This window comes from Setaria viridis, chromosome 8 (genome assembly GCF_005286985.2).
Source record: "Setaria viridis chromosome 8, Setaria_viridis_v4.0, whole genome shotgun sequence".
In the NCBI taxonomy this organism is placed as follows: Eukaryota; Viridiplantae; Streptophyta; class Magnoliopsida; order Poales; family Poaceae; genus Setaria; species Setaria viridis.
Genome location: NC_048270.2, coordinates 8,055,433 through 8,072,323, shown reverse-complemented (window position 1 = coordinate 8,072,323; position 16,891 = coordinate 8,055,433). Strand labels below are relative to the sequence as shown.

Below are 16,891 nucleotides of genomic sequence, written 5' to 3'. Positions count from 1 at the left end.
TGGTGCTGGAGATGATGATAATCTTGAGACACATCCCCTAATCTGGTTGACTCAGCCTTTCGTGAGCTATACCGGCTAAGTCTTGTTTTCAGCCCAACCTCGCACCTTGGGACAGGTTTATCTTTGGGAAGTTTAGTAGAACGTCAAGAAACCTCTTTATGGAAGTTGGAGAACAAAGTTCCTGCTACAACTTTGTTAATTGGACCTTGATCCAATTCGCCTCCGAAGATTCCCAAATCTGCAGCTCAAATCGGCCCCGACCCTTGAAACCCAGCCAAACTGTTGTTTTCTCTAAGTCCTGAAACTAGTGTTCCTCCAAACTTTGGGGCCCTGGATCTCCAAATTCACTATGTTTTTGAACTTGGTCCAGTTACCCGAGTTTGTCTTGGACTAAGTACTACAACTCTTGTTAAGGGAGTCAAAGTGGTGCAGTTCTGAAATGGGGAGACCCAGAGGCGGGAAGATGGGCCCAAAAAGGGATTTCGCGGATCTATCGGACAAAGAGCACCAGAGCGTGCGTGCGCCCCGTTCAGAGCCCCACCGCCGCGTGGCGCAACCTCACCGGCGAGCGCCGCCTCGCCCAGTCGCTGGCCGCAACAAGATGGATCAACGCGCCTTTTTCCCAATCGTGCGCAGAAGCGCCCTTCGGACCCTTCCGCCCCGTCTCATCTCGCCCGAGACCTCACCGGCCGCGCCAGGCACACTACCCGCCGCTGCGATTAAAGATTGGCCGATGCCGTGCTAGTAGCGCCAGGCACACTACCCGCCGCTGCGATTAAAGACTGGCCGATGCCGTGCTAGTACCGCCTCGCCTCCCGCATGCATTTCCTCACCCAAATCCCCGGTCGTGTGCCCCAACGCCTTTCGGCCCTCCCGTCGCACCTCAGTCGTGCTGCCTACGCGCGCGCCCCGTGATGCCGCCGTCTTCGCCAATTGCCGCGCAGGCAGTAACAACTCTTTTCCCCCGCCTCGCCAGTAGTGTGCCCCGGAAGAGCCGCTGGCCCCACGCATGCTCGCATTGCATCGCTCGCCCGGTCACCTCTCCTGCAGCACCCTCTCCTGCAGTGCCCTTCCCTCCCTCCTGTCCGCCAGTACCAAGTTGCCGCACCCAATCCAGCGCTTGACACGACCAGGCACAAGCTTGACCCCGCCAATCCTTCCGCCTGGCAAAACCGCACTTGCCTAGCGCTATCTTCCTTGCCCAATGCCGTAGGATCCTGTCCCCAAAGCTCCGCTTCTCCAGCCAATGGAGACACCGGCCAATCACCGCCGAGACAGAGCACTCCTCCTCTCCCTCGTTCTTATCCTCGCGCCGCTCGAGCTCGATCACATCCGCGCAGCTATAAAAAGGGTATCGAAGCCTCTTACCGGAGTTTCCTTCGCCACCACTGCCCTTGCCACACTGCTTGCTTGGTTTCTCCTCCAGCGCACTCTCCGCCACACACTCCTCTGCTTCACGCGCAAGTGCCGGCCGCCACCTGAGCTCTCTGTGGAGCTCCCCTTCCGCTCAGCACCCCGCCAGCTGCTTCGCCTTCCTTCGCGCAGTGCTAGAGCTTGTTTGTTGTCCACAACAAGCACCATCGCCGCCGGACCTCACCGCCCCCAGAAACTTAACGCCTTTCGCCGTTTCGCCTAACCTTGCTTCTTTCCGACCCCAAGTTTTCGTCAGTAGGACCAAAGGTGAGCTGCCGACCCCTTCCAGTTTCGCCCGACCCTATCTGTTTCGCCTGACCCTATCTGTTTCGCCCGACCCTATCTGTTTCGCCCGAGGACTCGGATGTGTCTTTTTCTTTTGACCAAGGGTAAAATTTTTGGGTACTTCTCTACGTTAAGTCTAAGGACCCCAGTATAGTTATTCCCTAGGTCTAAGGGTAAGATCGTAAGTTTTTCCCGATCCGACTCTTTTATCTTGTTCTAAATCAACAGAAGCTTGGGAAATTCATCTTAAATCGAGGAAAAATCAGAAAAATGTGAAATCACTTGGGTTGGAATCCTCTTCCTGAGTAGAATCCAATAAAGTGGGTTCACACTTTTCCTGTAGTTGCTACAGTTTTTGGACTAATCCTTGCAAGTGTTGTTGAAATAACCATCTAAGTGTCTCACCCTTGCATTGCATTTCGTGTAGAGCTGAACCTTGCCGACGGCACCTACGAGCTGCACCCGGTGCCCGAGGATAGAGTTGTAGCTGAGCTGCCTGCAGGAGCTAAGCCCGAGAATGCCGAAGACCAGTTTGCTTCCATCCCACTCAAAGGCAAGCCCTGGAGCATAACCCAGTCTCTCTAAACTTGCGCATGCCTTCTATTGTATGTATGTGCATTTACGTACAGGAGTTGTTTGGAACCATAGATGCCTGACCTAGTTCCCTTTGATCTGAACACTAGTATGATAGGCCGAGTAGTTGCAATGCTTAAACAGGACTCGGTAAAAGTCGAGTGATTCCCTGTCACTCGCGAGCTATAGGAGTTGCTTGCACTCCTTTTCTCCTTTTGTTATAACTATAAGGATGATGGACGGGGCAGGGCTCTATGAACTATTTTGGTGGTCGGTGGATTGCCCCGTCTGTCTACATGAAATTGGTTAAAGTCGGAAAGTGTTGGCGTTCGTGATCAAGTGTTTGAAAGTACTAATCTCATACCTAGTATGGGATGGGGAAGCCTAGTACCTGAATGAACTAGGGCGTGGCTTATACCCCTGCTGTCCTTGGAACAAGGTTCCCATGGTGCATCATGTAGGTAGAAGTGCGGTCACAGTACGGCAAGAGGTCGGGACTGTGGAGCATTGCATGCCAAGGGAAGTTTGGACCTGATGCGCGCCTTGGAATTGATGGGGACGGCCCACAAAGGAAGCGACCTTCATGGTGCACGGATGTCGTGAGATTAGGTTCGCCATGCATGGTTAAGAAATTTGAATCAATTCGTCGGCCTCTCACAGTTTGGGATTGCTTGATCGCTATGCTACACTGAGTAAGAATGGAACTTGATGGTGATGTTAACCTGGATGCTTGTCATAAACTGCTTGGAAACTTTTGCTTGTTCAGTATAGCTGCTGACTTAGTTTGGTAAATGAACTTAGAACTGGAAGCTAAAATATTGAAAGTAAGGACCCACTGTAGGCGCTTTTGGCAAAGCAAAACCCCCTAGCCAAAAAGCCTTGCATGTCTAGAAGTTGGTGGAGTAGTTCCCATCGGTCGGTTAAGTCTTGTTGGGCATAGTTGCTCAGCCTTGCTTGTGGCACATCTTTCAAGTGTTGTTGAAGCTCCTGAGTACGCTGCTGTTGGCACTTGGCCTCCCCGGCTTCCACCTGGGTGGACAGTCGAGTAGGATCCCTCCTCGGACGGCGAGGACAGGGATCAGTGATGTCCTGATCGGTCTCATCAGTGACATCCGACCCCGGCGCTAGCTTCCGCTAGTTTATCTTTTCTGCTGCTTAAGAACTCTGTAAAACTTTGTTGATTTTTGAACCAGTGTTGTAAGAAATTAATGCACTTGTTCAAGTTGGGTGACCTATTGCATTCTCTGGAACCGCTCACCTTCGTGTGAGCTCTGCTATCTCGGTTCTAAATAGTGGTTTATCGGATGAAATTCGACGGACTGCCAAGTTAACTTGATTAAAGCACAAGATCACGTGTTAGGCGACTTAATCATGCTTTAGCTAAGTTAATTGGGGCGGTTTTGCCATAGATACGATGTTCTCGGTGGTGACGACGGTCCTGGACGTGGATGTGCTGGAGATGACGATCTTGAGTTCTAAGGAGATGGTGGCTGCGGGGGATCTATGGAAAGAAATGATGCCTCCTGGCTGGGGATGATGATGTAACGTTCGTGCCATAGAATGATACCGTGAAGTGCATCTCCTAGTGTCCTTTCCCCGTCACCTCCAGGAAACTCGAGCTCTAGGCCTTCATATTGACTATCACAAATCTGCTCCACCCCAATGCTGGAGTAGCCAGGTGGAATCACCATGCCATGGCGAGTCTACCATGGCAAGATTGGTAAAGCACTTCCGTACGGCACCTGTACATATAGGAGAAATAAAGAAGTTGTTAAACTCCCAAGGCGTGGATCAATTTAGACAATTGTATATTATATATATATATATATATGTATATCTTAATAGTGAGGTTGCCAAATGGTCTATACAACTCACATGAGGTGCACTGAGTGATGTCATCCACAGGGTACTGTTGGTTGTCCTACATAACCACGGGTAAGCTTAGCATGTTCTCATCGGGACCCTGTGGAAGCATAGCTGCTTCGGTGTTGAGAAGGGCTAATGACGACATTAGGATCCGGTAGTGCTCTAGATTGGGCCATCTCAGTAACTGTCAGGGCCACTCACTAATTAATTTCATCCTGCATTCTTACATCGTGTTCATGCACTTTAGCTTCTAACATGCGCCGCCACCTCTCCTCTTGTTGTTCCTTTCTTCTCTTCCGGCTTCTGTACGTGTCAATGTCCCTACGGAAAGCAAACTTCCACGGAACCACCCCGAAGCCTCGGCAATGTCCTGGGTGTTCGGGATTCCCTAGCACCAAAGTTAGCTCATCGTTCTCTCTATCAGGCTTGAACATTCCCGCATTAGAATCTTCAATGTTTTTGATAAGCCTGAGGTCCTTCTCATGTATTGTTTCATTGAAAATAAGTGTCTCGTCCGCATGGCTAAGGGTGCCTTCGTGAGCGTAATACCAATTCTTTGATCGATCGGGCCATTCAATAGTCGCTGGTTTGATACCTTGATCAATTAGGTCTTGTTCCATCTTTCTCCATTTGGGAATTGCACTCCTATAACCACCTTGCCCTAGATGATGATGGTACTCCTTCTTCTGGGCATTGCCTGAGTTGACACGAACCCTGTTCGCACTATCTTCACTCCTCTTGTATTCCAGAAATGAGTTACAGTGATCTCTTTACTTTGGCCAGTCATTCAAATCTGGAGTTCAGCCCTTCTTAATATAGTTGGCATCCAGATTCTTTTTGAAGGTCTGAAATTGGGCTGCCATCTTCTTGAGTGTCCAGTCTTTCACAAATTTTTCATCGATGTTGTCAGGAAGTGTGAAGTGTTTCTTGATATCTGCCCACAACATATCTTTCTGTGTCTGTGGGAGCACATATGGTTCATTTTTTTTACCCTTCCATTCTCGAATGCTGATGGGCATGTTGTCTAATACAATAGCCCCGCATTGACTCATGAACTTTCTAGCGACTTTTTTGGGAGCAATTGGCTGGCCCTCTTCTATCACTTTGGTGATGTGAAGCCTTCCCTCCATTATCTTTGTTCAGGATTTGTTAATTAGTATATAGTAATAATGAATATGAAGTTATAGATGGGGTAAAATAATGAAAATGAAATATACCTCACCGGAACCTTCCATCATGACAATGTTTGGTTCCACATTGTCATCAATGCTGAGCTCAGGCTCTTCATCGCCATCACTGGACATGTTGAGAAACATGTTCGTCTGGCTACCCTCATCCTCGGTGTAGGTTCTTGGAATATTTGAGCAACTACCGCCAGCAATAATCTACTCCATTATATACCTTTCATCCTCTTCATCTGCCATCTCAACTAATAATGACATTAGTTATACACACACGTAATCATAGATTGAAATACACAATCTACTAAATATGCAAATGATTGAAATGTACTAATTTTTAAGCATTTATACTAATTTGTACTAATTTCCTAAGCATTTATAGTGATTTCTACTAATTTCCTAAGCAATTATAACAATTTTCCAAAGCATTTATACTAATTTATTCTAATTTCCTAAACATTTATAGTGATTTCTAATAATTTCCTAAGCATTTATAATGATTTGTACTAATTTCTTAAGCATTTATACTATTTTGTACTAATTTCCACTAATTGTCTAGGGCATTTGTTCTAATTTTAATTCTAGTATATTGAGCATTTTTCTAAGCACTGAAACTTATTTTATATTATTTATCTAATTTACACAATTTTTTCGTATTTAAACTAATTTATACAGTTTTTCTATTGATTTATTCTAATTTATACAATTCTTCTAAGTTATGTAATTTTCTATTCTAATTTCTATGAAATAAAAAATGTGGCTTGCCTCAGCAAGCCGCGGTTGGAGGCGGCGCGCCCATACCTCATCGCAGGGGGGTGCCGGGGATGAGCGGGCCGGTGTGCAGGGTCGGGGGATGGCGGTATAGCGCCGATGGAGCTCGATTCGGCTAGCGGCGGTGTCGGGGGCGGCTCTCTTCAACACCGGGATGAGGAGGAGGGCGCCGCCGGGGAGGAGGGTGCGGTTGAGAAGCCGGGGTGCCTAGGCGAAGGGACGGCGGCGGCGGAGGCCGGTGGGGAGGGGGTGCTGCTGCTAGAGGGCGCTGGAGGCGTCGTCGAGGTTCCGGGGGAGGCGCCAGGGTGGTGCCGCGGAGAAGACGCCGGTAGGAGCGATGATGAGGTCGAGGGGAACGCCCACAGAGGAGATGATGGTGGCGCTGGTGGCGATGCGGGCGACGGAAGCAACGAGGATTGTGAAATAGGCTAAGTCCTGAGGAGGGGGAAGGGGCTTGGATATATACTCCCATCCCTTTAGTCCCGGTTGGTAATACCAACCGGAACCCACCAACCGGGACTAAAGGCCCCTCCTTTTCGTTTCCCCTTATGCTGCAATTGGTTTTGTAGTTTTAGTTTATTTATGTTTTAAATTGTTTTAAATGGTGTTGTTAAAGAAAAATAAAAAATTACATATTTAGAACATGCAAAAATATATTAAATTAGAAAGTATATTTAAAATAAGTTTGACTTAGTCATTTACTCTATACTAGTTTATTAAGTTTTTAAAATAATTATTTTAATGCATCAATTGATCAAAAAACTCTTCAATTAAATAATTTCAACACACGAAAATGCAATTGATGTATGTGATTAAGTTAACATTCTTAATATTGATCGAATAAAGGTTGATCAATAAAGTTTCACCATAGAGCATTATAATATAATTGAAAGGTTCTGATGGCCGTAGAGCATTACATAAAGGTGCACCATATATAGTGCATTACAATGTAACATTAAAAAGCTTTTTCTTGTCGAAAGTTCCTTGGTCATGATCGCAGCGTAAGTACGGAGCCTCTTCTTTGGCTAGCATGATGCTTGAGTCAACTTTGACAGTGAATGGATCATAATCATCTGAGTGGTCTATTTTGTCCTCAGCTCCCACAATTTTTCTTTTACCTATAAGAACTATGTGGCGCTTTGGCTCCCATGGTTTTTCTTTGTCTTCTAAATTTTTCTTGGGTTTGTCAAACATATCCTTCACATAGAAAACCTAATGCACATCATTGGCAAGGATGAATGGTTCATCATTGTATCCAGTCTTGTGAGGTCCACTATTGTCATTCCATACTGATCCAATCAGCTTCACCCATTGGCAACGAAATAGAGGGATGTTCAGTGGTCCGTATTTGAGTTTCCAAATCTCCTCTATGAAATCATAATACGAGTCCTTGTTCCTGTTGTTGTCTATGCATCTATACGGACACCACTATTTTGGTTGGTGCTTTTTAGGTCTTTGGCTCTTGTGTAAAATGTATAACCATTTATCTTGTAACCTTGGAATTTCATGATTGTGCTAGAAGGTCCCCTAGCTAACCAAGTGAATTGTTCATGAATCGCAGAGTTACCCATAAGGTGTTGATGCAACCAAGAGGGAAAAGTATCCATGTGATGACGTATAATCCCGGCATCGGATTTCGTCAGGTATTGGGAAAATAGAATCTACTTGTGTTCCTCGATATACGAAGCCACAAAGGATGATTGTTGCAGAACTGTGAAGTGTGCTTTATGGAACAAATCACAATCATTGCTCAAACTTGATTTCCTTCTAAGGGTGCCCTTTCCTCATAATGTCCCCTCGTGGCGTGATACTGGAACCCTAGTCGAATTAATCGAGTCAATAAAATCAACACAAAACTCAATGACCTCCTCTATTCCATATCCCTTGGCGATGCTTCCATTTATACTCAACATAAAACTCAATGACTTCTTTTCTTTCATATTTATTATTCGATTTATATTCGAGGAGTACCCAGACGGAACCGATACTATTCATGAAGTCAAACATGCTATCCTTCTCTTCCTTGCTAAGAGTGTAGCTGGCAGGACCTAACTAGTGTTGTCCTTTATCTCCCTTTTCCGAATGTAGGTCATCTTGTTGCTTCATACGTTTTAGGTCCTGTCATGCTCCCAATGTATCTTTTGAGTTCCCATATAGACCCAGGAAGCCTAGCATGTTCACGCAAAGATTCTTAGTTAGATGCATCACGTCTATTGCGTTGTGGACCTCTACAATTTCCCAATAAGGTAGCTTCCAAAATATAGACTTCTTTCGGAACAGGTTTGCTACCAAGACCCTTTTCAAAGACTACCCTTACATCCTTTATCATCTCAAATACACACTTTCCATATGGTGTGCAGGTTTTTTAAGATGGTCTGGCACCCCTTTGAAATGCATCCCTTTCTTTTTTAATGGGTGGTTAGCAGGAAGAAATCGACAATGACCCATATATACAACCTTCCTATAGTGTTTCAAACAAATGGTGTCTATGTCATCTAAATAGTGGGTGCAGCTCTGATATTCCTTGTTTGTGAGTCCTAAAAGGTAACTTAGCGCAGATCAATTATTGATGGTTATGAACAACAATGCTTGTAGGTCAAAGCTCTCTTGTTTATCCTCATCCCACACATGTACACCTTTTTCATTCCAAAGTAGTAAAATTTCTTCAACCAACAGTCTTAGATACACATCAATGTCGTTGCTGGGTTGTTTTGGGCCTTGGATAAGCACTGGCATTGTAATGAACTTCAGCTTCATGCACGGCCAAGGAGGAAGGTTGAACATACATAGGGTCATAGGCCAAGTACTATGACCACTACTCAACGCACCGAATGGATTGAATCCATCCGTAATTAAACCAAACCTTATGTTCCTTGCATCCCTTTCAAAGTTTGGGAATGCTCTATCAATTGATCTCCAATGGGCCCCATCAGCGGGGTGTCTCAGCATGTCATCTTGCTTACGTTCTTCTTTGTGCCATCATATCAGCTTAGGATTCACCTTGTTTTTGAACAAATGCTTCAAATGTGGTATTATATGGAAATACCACATCACCTTCGCGGGAACTCTCTTCTTGGGAGGCTGCCACTCAACATCACCAGGATCATCTTGCCTGATCTTATGCCGCAGCACTCCGCAGACAGGACAAGCATCCAATTTCTCGTATTCATCAACACGATAGAGGATACAGTCATTAGGGCATGCATGTATCTTCTGAACCTCCAATCCCAGAGGGTAAACAACCTGTTTAGCTTCATATGTTGTCGATGACAATTCATTATTCTTAGGAAGCATGTTCTTTACAATTTTCAATATCCCCTGAAATGCCGCATCGGACACACCCTTTTTTACCTTCCATTGCAACATTTATAGTGTGGTACCAAATTTTTTATGCCCCTGCTTGCAATCTAGGTAGAACAATTTTTTTGATCATCTATCATCGCTGCAACATTTCTGATTCCTTCTGAGTTTCGCAGTCTTTCTGTGCATCTCATAGCACCTTACTAAGATCATCAATAGGGTTGTCTTTTGCAAACTCTTCTTAATCAGTCTCACCTATTTTAGTATCTGTAGAAGCTTGGCTTGCAGCCCAGTCCGGAATGTTGTTATCATCCTCCTCTTCTTCGCTATCTTTCATTATAACCCCTCTTTCGCCGTGCTTGGTCCAAACCAAATAGTTAGGCATGAAACCATATCTAAATAAATGGTTGTGAAGAGTCCCCTAGGAAGAGCAATCCTTCTTGTTACTACATTGGAAGTATGGACAACATATGAATCCCTTCTCTGGCTTGTTAGCTTTGGCCACTTTGAGAAACTAATGCAAGCCATCAACGAACTCCTTGGTTCGTCTGTGCACGTTGTACATCCATTGTCGGTCCATCTGCATCGTATTATTTGAAAAATGGACATAGATCTTCGTATTAGATAAAGAATTTGATTAATATTGATAATTTACACTCATCAACCTTCATAAAGATAAAAACAATTCACATGAAAATTACACCAATCAACCTTCATATCATTCACTAGATCGACAAAAAGAAAAATGCTAGAATTCTGAAAAAAGACACTAAAGATATATATACACTAAAGATTATAGACGCTCCATAGTAGACTTCACGTAGTCAATAATCCTAAAATAATGGTACAACGTAGTAGAATTTTCTTCCTCCAAGCCATCTCTGCACATGACTCAATTTTCTTCGAAGTCTATGGAGAGTCACCTCCGCTCCTCGAGTACAAGAAAATAATGGTAGAACAGAAGATCTTCAAGTCCACATACTTTGGTTGAATATCATAATTGAAATAATTGTCCAAACATCTTTTGGAGCATGTGCCAGATTTTCATAATAGAAGTATGGTGGCACACAATAGCCTGTCCAGGTAAAAGACCTGTTCATGAGCATGGCCCATTTTGGCAAGCCAAAACGAACCAAAAGCTAATGGGTTAAGCTCAGTCAACAAATCTCTGCCTGAATAGGCTATTGGGCCACCATACTTCTATTATTTCTTTTATGAGAATGTGGCTCCAAAAAGCGTTTGGAAAACTATTTCAAATTCTTTTATCATATTCAGCCATAGTTTGTGGACTGAAGTTCTTCTGTTCTACCATTATTATTAGATTCTTGACTCCGTGAAGTCCACTGTGGAGCGTCTGTAGTCTTTAGTCTACCTTTGTTATCTTGTTCCATAATTTTAGCATTAAGTTGACTAGTGCATGTCACTCTAATTTAACATGCAAACTATTTATTTACCTAATTTTATTGCAAGGACTATTTATTTACCTCAATTTTATTGCAAGGACTAAATATTAACAACACATTTACTCTATTTTTTCCCATACCGAATATTGATCAAGTTCTTTATCTAATATGAATCATATATAACAACAAGCAAGCTATCTATCTATCAAATTCTATCTCAAAAACATATATAAATAAAAAATCCTGTCCATTCTCCCTCATTCTAAAAAACTCATTTTTCTCTATATCTAAAGCATAAAACCAAGCATAATAACGATAAATGAAGGAAGGATGAAGTAGCTAATCTTTACAACACTTTGGATGAGTGAAATCCCCATGAAAATGATGAAAAACAAATCGGCAGCACCTCCCTAAGCTTGCCAAGTCGCCATGGAGAAGGAGAGCCCGAGCTCTGTGTGTGAGTGGCTTGGGCTTGGGGAGGAAGAAGAGAATTTTATAGGCTGGGCGTTTCCAACTGGGACTAAAGAGCATCATCTAGTCATGGTTGGAACTACCAACCAGGAGTTCCAACCAAGACTAAATGTTTAGTCCTAGTTGGTAACACCAACCGAGACTAAATGTTTAGTCCTAGTTGGTAACACCAACCGAGACTAGTTGTGACATCTTTAGTCCGGGTTGGTGTTACCAACCGGTACTAAACGCCCCACCAGATTCTCCTTGATGCTTCTAGGTTTACTAGCCATTACAACCGGGACTAAATGGAGCTCTTTAGTCCCATTTGATATTACCAACTTGGACTAAAGATCCCGTCAGAGGTGGCCATCGATGGTGAGAATTTGACCCGGGACTAAAGCTCTTTTAGTCCCGGGTCCAAAAACGATTGAGATATATATCCAAGGATCAAAAGTCGTTTCTCTACCGGTGTGTATGTAACAAGTACGTCCACATCACTTTGTGCTTCGAGTTCGAGAATTGAGCACACCTAATCTTATTTTTATTTGCCAAATCAGTGGACGTTGGATCTATTTGTGCTGTTGGCGGGCGCTGCCGCATGAGCCGACTTCTACTTTCAATTTTTTTTTGTGAAGACTTGTACTTTCAATTCATATAAATTGATACAATAATTCCGAAGACTTATACTTCTACTTCTAGTGTGGATGTAACAAGTAATAAGTTCGGCCACAAATTTGTGTTAATCGTATGTCTAAATGACCAGACAAAGCGCCTCTCTCTACATGCAAACTAAACCATAATTAAGTCATAAATCTAGGTGCAAACTTTAAAAGGATATATGAATGCCATAATTTTACCTTATGGAGCTACTAACACCTTCAAGTGATTCAAGAGCAAAACACTCCCCGTTGATTTTTGGTGTGGCGCCTATGGAGCTGCTCAATCGGGATAGGTTGGCCACAAATTTTTTGCTGGTTTTATGTCTATGTAGCCAAACCAGGCATCTCTCTCTAGATGCTAACCAACCCCTACTTAAGCCATAATTCTAGGTGCAAACTTTAAAAGGATATATGAATGGCATAATCTTATCTTATGGAGCTAACTCCTTCAAGGAATTCAACAGAAAAACATCCCCTCTATTTTTGGGTTTTTTTGTGTATATGAGGCACCTGTACTGATTTTATCAATCTCAATCTCTGAGAGGCGGGTTGTGTGCTTCTATTCATAAGGGTGAGTGCGAGCGTCTGTATTTGTGCTATGTATCCAAAAAATACAATGCAAACACCGGTGTAAGTTCCTTCATAGCTCCAACCCCAATGTATGACAGGTGTTTCATCTCACCAATCTCAACCATCCTTTGATTTTTTTACTCACCAATTGTGTTTATATGTATGGAGTGGCAAGATGGGACGAGAAGTGCACAGAGTCAGATTTGGAGCGGACGCACATAATATTTTTCCTCATGGTTTTATGCTGACTAGGGTTAGGGTGTGAGGGCTGCTCGCGATACGGGATGGGCTGCGAGGGACGCTCCCTGGTGCGGCGGCGATGTGGGGATCGAGCGCCGGTCACGAGGACGGAGAGAAATGGAGAAGTGGGAAGCGACAGCAAGCCGCGCGGCGCCAGAAGCCGATGGTAGCGAGGAGCGACAACGGAGAGAAGACGCAGAGAGAAATGGGGGGGGGGGGGGTGGCGGGGCCAGCCGCCCGTCCGGTTAACAGGTGCGGTGGAGCGGTGGGGGTTCTTCTCAAAATGGCCGACGGAGTTTTTTTTTTGCAAAAGTGATATGAAATCGGAATTTTCTCTTCTTGGTGTTGAAATATTTTGGAATAGAGGGGCGTGCCGCAAAGAAACCGAACGTGCAGTGGTTACCGCAGGCGACGAGCATTTCTAAACCCAAAGTCGATTAGCGGAGAACTGAAGGGATTTTTTGCAAAATTCAACGTGCCTGCCTGGGTGCTTGTGAACAGCCGGATCTCATCAATCCGTTGGACGCCAAATGAGGGCGACGTGGGCGGGCTCAGGGGGTGAGGCAGACGCCCCGGAAGATGAGATGCATGACAATGATTGCCTGGCTCTAGCTTGCTATATAAGGTGTCCACTCGATGCAGAAGCCCAGCTTCTTAGACAACACAAGCAAGATCAAAGAAACATAGATCACCTGTAGATTCACTAGTTCCATACTTTTACATACAAAAAGAAAAATTACATGATGGGTGTGTCAGCAGCATTGGCGTGCCTCCTTTGCACACTCCTGCTGTCAGAGGTTAACTTTTTAACCTTGCATATCTTGATGCTCATACGTGTTTCTTTTGCTTCACGCTAATTTGGTTTTTTTTCTTCCTGATGTGAAAATCAGCAATCATCATATTTGATCATTCCTATGATGACATTTATCCCTTTGTTTTTTTTCCAACTAATAATTTGTTTCATATTTTCCAAATTCATCATCGATATATTGATGTCAAGATTTTCTTCTTCACAGGCTTTGCCTGCAGCAAACACACGATTTATTGTTGTTCAAATGATTGTCCCTGAAACGATTCAAAATTAGACAACGAACTCAGATCCGAAATGAACATGACAAATTTGCAACATCCATTTCCTCAAAAACAAAAATAACCAACCTGGCAGCATCTACTTTGTAGTTTGCACTAACCTCATATTTGATGTTATTGATCGATCATTTCAAGCTGAAAACAATCCAACGAAACATTACTTGCTTATAAGAATTTCATAATTTTGTTGATGTGAACCTTTGCTGATCTGATCTACGCATCATGTACGAATGTGCAGGCCACGACCACCGGTGCGGAGACCGTGAAATTGACAACCACCCCAATCTTCCCTCAAATCCCACGGGGCCAGACAAACAAAGACTTCCAGGTCCTGGTGCGCCTCGAGGCGCCACCGGCGGCGGGTCACCATGGGCGGGTCCCCATCGACCTCGCCGTGGTGCTCAACGTCGGCGGCGGCACGGCGAGCAGGCTGGATTCCGTGAAGAAGGCCGTCCTGTTCATCATCAGGCAGCTCCACGACGACGACCGTCTTGCCGTCGTTGGGCCGGCCAACAACCGGCTCTTCGGAGAGACTGCCACCGGGTTTCTCGACATCCGTGATGGCCGGCGTCATGCAGAAAGCTCAGTGAACAAGCTACAGCCCCGTGATGGCCATTCTCAGCAAGCTTCTGGGTTGAAGGAGGCCATCAAGGTACCAATGCAATGTTCATGCCGTGTTCCTTTATCGAAAAAACATGTTCATATGTTACGACGGAGAAGATGCCATTGCCATGTACACATGCCGATCTTCACTGAAATTTGTTGCAGATGCTTTCGGAACTTCCGGCGAGCTCGAGCAGCCGCGCGAGCTTCATCATCTTGGTGACGGACACGAAGGAGAGCAGCAGGTTCAGCAAGCTGCCCCGGGAGTTCCTCAAGAACCACCCCGTCGTGCACACGATCGGCGTGGGCGCGGCGCACGACCCAAAGGCGCTGCTCGCCGTCGCCGAGGAATCCGGCGGCACCTACTCCTTCGTCGACGACCGGAACGACGACGGCATCGCCGGCGCCGTCGCCGTCTGCCTCAGCGGGCTCAAGGCCGTCGCTGCCGTTGGCACGCGCCTCCGCCTCGAAGCCGCCGCCGGGACCGGGGTCAGGGTCGAGAGGGTTGAGTCGGGGGGCTACAGCACCGCTCTCGCCGGCGACAGGGCGTCCGGCGAGGTCACCGTCGGCGCCCTCTACGCCGGCGAGGCGAAGAGCTTCATCATCCACCTCCAAGTGCCCGCGGTTCCTCCGACGTCGACCTCCGTCGACGGCGCCGCTTGCGACAAGCAGCACCTGCTCACCGCCAGCTTCGTCGTCGGCCACGGCACCGCCACCGGATACGGAGACGCTTCTCCGCCGACGATCCAGGCCATCTTGACGGTGCAGAGGCCGCCGGCTGAAGGCATCGCCGCCGCCGCCTCCGCCACGCTGCAGAGGGTCCCCGTCCCCGTGGTGATGGACCACATCGTCCAGTTCGGCGTGCTGGACATGGTCACCACCTTCGTCGAGAACGAGATCTGGGAGCTCAGCTCCATCACCGCCGAAGTGGGCGCCGCCATGGCGGCGAAGCTCCAGAGCCGGTGGGAGGAGTTCGTGCAGGCTCGCCAGTTCTGGAGCGGCCTGGACCTGGGAGCCTTCGAGGTCGAGATCAGCAAGATGGTGAGCATCCTCGCGGCGGCGGGTAGCAGCGGTGGCTCGTCGTCGCCGGCGTCGGCGTCGGCGTCGACGGCGTACATTCTGTCGTGGCTGTCGAGCTACCAGATGCAGCGGCCGACGGCCATGGGCTCGCCGAGCAGCGTCGCCCCGGCGTTCGTCACGCTGAGCATGCAGCTCACGGTGCAGCAGACGACGACGATCCTCGTGGCAGCGCCTGGAAACGTCGATGGCGGCGGCGCCGGCTGCCCGCCGTGCGAGTGTGACGATGCCTGCGTGGAGCCGGTGCCGCCGCCGGTGTTTGTGGCGTCGGGACGGCACGACGACACCTACCGCGTCAACGGCGTGTACCCGCCCGTGTTGATGGACGCCATCAACCAAGCTGTTAACCAAATGTACCTGGTACGTGTCTTGATAGACTTCACTTAGTGAGTAACTCCCTCCTTTTCTTTTAGGAAGGCACACAAAAAAAAACTAAGATTCTTTTTTTTATCTTTGCCCAATACTTGGTGTTTGAATTTATAGAGTATGCTATATTGATTTGATATCATCGTATTGATATTTGAAAGCTCTTTCATACCATAATGCTAATTTTATAGCCATGCATATGGATATTACAAATATATAATATATTAGCGGTCGAAATATAGCGTAGGATACTGCACCGAGTCAAACTGCATCTTAGGAGGGAGTAGATGCATTATAGGATCTAACTGAGGAGACAATTGCAGGCCTTGGTTCAAGCGAGCAATGTGAAGAGATGCAACTCCTCCAACGGCGAGGTGCCGCCACAGCCACGGGCAATCGCATGATCCGACGAGGAGAGATGGTGATGATGGAGCGCGTTCTTGGAAGTGCAACTCTACCTTATATCCATGCTCATCATCGACCGATCCATATATAAGTATATGTACGTTGTGCCTGCAATTTTGTTTGAGTAGTGCTGTTGTACTATGCGTTGAGAAATAAACTAGCTGCGGGCTGTTCACCGATCATGTCTTCATGTGTGTACTTGGTGTTTGCGTTCCATGTGACAGTGTTCACTTGTGTTCTCCTATGTATCATGGATCACATCGTGTACGACAATGGTGTTATCGAATAAATAAAGGATCAATGCAGTAGAACTTTGTGCTCCGATACCTCCATCCACAAACAAAAGAGTCGATTAATGCACATTGTTTTGAAGTAATCTTTTTGTTAATTGCGACCAACATTAACTCAAATAATAACACAGCAAGAACTAGCACTATTGCCTAGAGGTTTAAAGAAGTTACCGACGACGGTGATGAGTAGTCATTTCACCAATTTATCATCATTCTGTTTGTAATTCATGGTCAGCAATTTCTGGTCCCTTCGATTCATGCTAACTCTCGGCAATGGCTCAGGAAAGACTTTACCTTTATTCAGTAGACGAAAAGTGATACTTGAAAGGCAAGGGCCATTAGTAGAA

At 46.0% G+C, this 16,891-nt stretch overlaps 1 protein-coding gene and 1 pseudogene across 1 annotated transcript; one reads left to right on the top strand and one right to left on the bottom strand.

Annotated features, from left to right (window-relative positions):
* Positions 1-4,042: 4,042 nt before the first annotated feature.
* LOC140220199 (uncharacterized) lies at positions 4,043-5,084 on the bottom strand (annotated as a pseudogene).
* A 7,952-nt stretch (positions 5,085-13,036) lies between these two features.
* Positions 13,037-16,580, top strand: LOC117834002 (uncharacterized). Its single transcript, XM_034713605.2, has 4 exons — positions 13,037-13,511; positions 14,042-14,455; positions 14,572-15,843; positions 16,173-16,580. Exons 1-4 carry the CDS (start codon positions 13,455-13,457, stop codon positions 16,251-16,253), a joined length of 1,824 nt encoding a protein of 607 aa, XP_034569496.1. The 5' UTR covers positions 13,037-13,454; the 3' UTR covers positions 16,254-16,580.
* The last annotated feature ends 311 nt before the right edge of the window (positions 16,581-16,891 follow it).

Excerpts from the sequence above, each read along its gene's own strand:
- LOC117834002 (XM_034713605.2), top strand. The coding sequence starts at position 13,455 with ATGATGGGTGTGTCAGCAGCATTGGCGTGCCTCCTTTGCACACTCCTG. Across the intron at positions 13,512-14,041 it reads GCACACTCCTGCTGTCAGAG|GCCACGACCACCGGTGCGGA; the intron begins GTTAACTTTTTA and ends ACGAATGTGCAG. Across the intron at positions 14,456-14,571 it reads GGTTGAAGGAGGCCATCAAG|ATGCTTTCGGAACTTCCGGC; the intron begins GTACCAATGCAA and ends AATTTGTTGCAG.